Source organism: Berghia stephanieae, chromosome 1 (assembly GCF_034508935.2).
Source record: "Berghia stephanieae isolate SIO BIC M18660-M18661 chromosome 1, UCSD_Bste_1.3, whole genome shotgun sequence".
In the NCBI taxonomy this organism is placed as follows: Eukaryota; Metazoa; Mollusca; class Gastropoda; order Nudibranchia; family Aeolidiidae; genus Berghia; species Berghia stephanieae.
The window spans coordinates 11008891-11013890 of record NC_088360.1 but is presented as its reverse complement, the minus strand read 5'-3'; the positions used below and the strand labels follow the sequence as shown (position 1 = coordinate 11013890).

At 37.2% G+C, this 5000-nt stretch overlaps 1 protein-coding gene across 8 annotated transcripts in view; it reads right to left on the bottom strand.

Annotated features, from left to right (window-relative positions):
• LOC144967808 (O-acyltransferase like protein-like) overlaps positions 1 to 5000 on the bottom strand; it is a 30220-nt gene that overhangs the window by 1161 nt on the left and 24059 nt on the right. For 5 of the 8 annotated variants that reach the window (XM_078905503.1, XM_078905469.1, XM_078905477.1 and 2 more), the window contains 4 exons: positions 4116 to 4239; positions 3435 to 3630; positions 2847 to 2989; positions 1 to 1254 (listed from right to left, as the gene is read on the bottom strand). The exon at positions 1 to 1254 is cut by the window's left edge and continues 1161 nt beyond it. In XM_078905503.1, the coding sequence (XP_078761629.1) occupies positions 1147 to 1254; positions 2847 to 2989; positions 3435 to 3630; positions 4116 to 4239 (571 nt within the window). In that variant the 3' untranslated portion in view covers positions 1 to 1146. The remainder of the gene's footprint in view (positions 1255 to 2846; positions 2990 to 3434; positions 3631 to 4115; positions 4240 to 5000) is intronic. The other 3 variants (XR_013644469.1, XR_013644471.1, XR_013644470.1) reach the window with 1 other exon arrangement.

Below are 5000 nucleotides of genomic sequence, written 5' to 3'. Positions count from 1 at the left end.
GAGGAGGAGGAGGAGGAGGAGGAAGAGGAGGAGGAGGAGGAGGAAGAGGAGGAGGAGGAAGATGGTGATGATGGCCATGGTGGTGGTGATAGTGGTGCTGAGAAACACTGGAATGATTTATGATGATTCTGTTTTGAATGTCAATGCTGACGATAATGGTGTGGATGATTATGGTGACATTACTGTGATGAACCTGTTATGGGAATCTGTTAGTCGCTCATCGTGTCACCCCCCAAAAAATAATGACAAATCATTTACAAACAACATTACATAAGGTTGGATGATTCTATGAGTAAACAAAATTTACAAAACTCATTGAAAAGAATAAGCCAAACGCGGAGATATCAGTCCCCAATGTGTGGGCCTTTGTTGTTGGTTATTTCTCTTTCACTGATCAAGGGACATGATAAGGTATCAAACACATTCACTCAATTATTTGTGATAGTTATATGTGACCCACCGTTTCAAAACGGTATTAAGTCTGGATAAATCTAGCCTCTATAAGCAATTAAGGAGTTAAAAGGATAAGAAATAGGAACTTTGAGTCGGTTCCAATGTAAGAAAGTATCATTTTGATCCGCCATAACGTATAGGAATTATCTCGAAGTTTCATTTTGTTTCTTAGCGATACATTCAGTTTCCAGTGCCGAGCTCAACCAGACATGATACCAATGTGAGACCGTGGGTCACAGATGCTTTATACGGTGATAATGGTTATTTTGCTAGATTTCATACTGAGAAAAGCCGTGCTGTTATTATAGTGATAGTTTAAGATTGTTAAACTCCTCTAGTGTTAGTGGTTTCCAACAATTTCTCAATGCTGCTGCTCGACATTAGGAGCACGCATTGCGTACGAGTGAAGAATTTCAAAAAAAAAGTTGTCCAATAAGAATTTCAAAAGCAGGGAGTCCAAGAATGTTTTTTTTTTATAAATAGATGGAGAATTTTTCTCTATCTGGATTATTCGTATAAAATATTACCGTTTTACTATTTTTATATTAACTGAAGAAGGGTTTTGAGCCCGGAATGTTCCGTGTTTATTGCGTCCTTTTTTGAAGTTGTTACACTATTTACAGTCCACAGTTTCTTGCGGCTTTTTCTTCATTTTAACCAGCAGTCCAAATTCAAAAAGAGAAGAAACAGTCTTTATCCAAGGATGGCCTTTTCAAGGCCAAGCGCCGGTGACTCCACAGTGACAGTCAGGAGATATCCAACAGCGTAAGCCATGACAAAGTACTTGATGAAGGTATAGAACTGAAACGTACAAGAAAGTATTTTGTTAGGTTTTAAATTCAAATGTAAGCGAAACGCTAATTGGTTGATAAAATATTAGCAAAGACTATTTCACTTATACGGGACCCCATAATTGAGTTGGTAGAGCCGGACTTTTCTGTCACTCACCTTCCGTCGGTACTGCCGTATTCTGGAAAAAGCCATATTCTAAAATTTGGACAGAAAACTCACCCTTCACATATCGATCGATTTAAATGACCCTCATCTTGACTTCGCATAGTCCAAGGTTTTAGGGTTTTTGTCAAGATGAGGGTCATTAAAATCGATCGATAGTTGAAGGACGAGTTTTCTGACCAAATTATAAAATATGTGTTTTTTTCCAGAGTATGGCAGAGAGCCTTCGTAAAATTATAGCCTGACCGTTACCACCGTAATCTCATAGCCTGACACTGACTTTAAAAAATTACGTCAAAATACAAGTCCAGATCACCAAAAGAATACAAATCATCAGTTGCATTGAACAGTTTAACCAATCGGATCGTTTGTTTCCATGGGTTCTACAACTACAATAAAGATTCAGGTAAAATATTGCCTGATAAGATCATAACAATGATCATCATTCACATCATAAACAATCAAAAATATATCAATCAAAAACGTATTCATCAAATTCATATTTTCATTTATAGAGCTTGCTCCCAATCGATTGCATTTTTAAGTGGTGTATACCATTGAAGTCTTTGGTTATAAATTTCAAACTGTTCCAAGTGTTAACTGTCCTTACAATAAAACGATTGCCAAATAATAATTGTAGAAGAATATGTTATAAAACAAAACTATTTGTCTCCGCGGCTAAATTTTACAAGGGAATACTTAAAAAGTGCAGATTTAAACTATGGACAATTTTATATAACTGTATATCGTCACCCCTCCTTCACCTGTATTTTAGAGATGAGAGGGCTATCTTTTTAAAACTTTCCTCGTAAGGCATATTTTAGGTTTCTTTCTAAAGCGTTGTTGCCCTTTAGCCATTTTCTAAAACAATTGACTGGCCGTTTGAATAGGAGGCCCCATATACGGTTACCATATTCAAGTATTGGTCTAATGATCGAGTTATATAATTGAATAAGCATGGTAACTTTCAAGTAAGAAAAACTCTTACGAATAATACCATTATCCTGATATGAACATCGAAGCTTAACTCTACATCAAAAATCACACTAATATCCTTCTCTGTATCAGTGACATAGAAATCATTGCCAACTGGATTTACGTAGTAAGCATAAAAGGGTTGTTATTAACAGCATGTAAGGCTGCATTTAAAACATTAAAACTATATAAGCTGGCGCTTGATGGGCAACTTGTACTGTGTGAAAAGAACACATGTCAAGGTAGGGATCTAACAAAATGAGGATTATAGAATGTATGCGCATAACGTGAGTTAAAAAAATACCATACATATAATACATTATTTTATACTTTTCAATCAATTTGTTTTTTGTTTTTTTGGTTTTTTTTTTTTTTTTTTTGGCAATTCAATTTTCTTGCATTTATATTTTTATAAATATCAATAGATTGCCACGTGAATACGCTTGAGAGAAAAATAGTCTTACCAGAGACGTTGTGGTCAACAGATACGTGTACTCTGGAATCAAAGCCTCAAAAATAATGATGGTCAAGTGAACCAAGTAAGCGGAGTAGGAGAGCCTGGATAGAGGCAGCCACCCGTCCCACGACAGGATAGAGTTGACATAACCTGAAAGTGTTGATTGAATTCATTAACCACTTAACGGCCAAACTCTAAAAGACTTATATTAATAACTTTAGCCAGACAACTACTCGTCTTTCAAATACCGATCGATTAAAAAAATTGAGCTTTTATATTGCGCAATATCCACTTAACATGTTCATAACGTTTTAGAAGGGGCTCCTGGCCAAAAGCAACACTTACATGTAGGATGGGACTTGTCGCCTGTTACGCGATATTACAATTTTTTCGGCCAGGTACTATGAGAGAATGTGAGTAAAGATTCTATTCCAAGGACTCAACTATGCGCATGTTTTTCATGGAGATTTATTGACTTAGGGAGCTTTATATTGTTTTCAGGTTGGAGTAGTACTACGAATTTTCAAAATAAAAGGCAGATCTGTGATTATACATACTTAGATTAACGAAATTTAAGTAACGACTACCAGCTTACCCCCATGTCCTGTAGCACAAGCAAACACAACCCAGGAAACAGCCAAGGCCCATACGGGTCTGAAAAGTGTTTGATAAGAAACACGAGCCGCCTTGGACCACGAAAAGTGAGGGAAATCTTTATGGTCGCTGTGCCTCACTAACGTCAAGAACAGGATGACTGCAAAACAGATGATCCATCCCAGAAATACCAGGTACTGGAATGTAGGAGTGAAAATAATGCATTAGAACATGAACATTAAACTGGGCAGATAAATTAGTTCTTTATATCACACACGGTTGTTATTCAAGTTGGTAATCTTCAATGTCCTCTAAAGCTAAATGACCCACGACGGCAAAGTCCATCCCGCTATCTGTATTGTTCGGCGGAGAGCAGCAAATGTTTGTTATCGTTTTGATAGGACTTCTTGTTGGACGTTCTTATAGGACGTCTGTTGTAACGTACTTCTTGGCAGCTGGACCCATACCAGTCCGATTGCTTGTTTGCCATACTAAAACAATCTAGAATTAACCCGTTAACTGCCGTATTCTGGAAAGACACGAATTAAAAATTTTGACTAGGAATTCCGTCCTTCAAATATCGATCGATTAAAATGACCCTCATCTTGTGAAACCTAATAATTCACAACTAGGCTTAAAAGGCTTACGTGTTAATAAAACCTGGCCCAGAACTTTGACCTACCTTATTCATCTTGACTTTACAATTGGTTTTCCAGAGAACCCATCCCAGCATCAGGCCAATCGCGTAGGGACCAACCCTGGTGTATGGCTTGAAGTAGATGTAGTTGTTGTAGTCTCTGGTGTTCCTGTGGAGTGTGTCAAAGGTGATATCTATTTCAAGTCTATGCAGGCTGGGTTCGGATTTACTTTTTTTAAACGTGAGTTTTTATATAACGCAATACCCACTTAACGTGCTCAAAGCGCTTTACAATGGTAAAGTGTTACAGTAAAACATACCATGCAGGACGAGACATGACGTTTGTTAGGCGATATTACATTTTTTTCGACAGAAACAACGCTATTAACGGCCAACTCATATTACACCTGAGTACGGCGAGAGAATGTGAGTAAAGAGCCTTTTCGAAGGACTCAACTATGTACCTAAAAACACACACAGAGACACACATACACATACACAGTGTGTGTGTGTGTGTGTGTGTGATAGAAAGAGAGAGAGAGAGAGAGAGAGAGAGAGAGAGAGAGAGAGAGAGCAGAGGGTAGTAGTAGTAAGCTGAGGCTCTCGGTCATACCCCTGTTACTGCTCTCTCGGTGGAGGCCTTGAATTACCAGATCACGTTTTAAAAGGATTAATAAATAATTTTTTCATGATTTAAAGCTGTTTTAGGGCAGATATTTCTCAACAATGAAACATTAAGTTAATGCAAAATTCAATAACAGGTATGTAGGTATCAATAAAAATATCCTAATAGTAAAATGAAGTTAATATTTATACGCCCTTCTCTTCCCCTACCTCCGGATCTAACTTAATCTACAACACCATGTGACTTTGGTATGGATATGTATAACACTTTTTGTGTAAATATTAGAGTTGAAATAAATGTGAAGC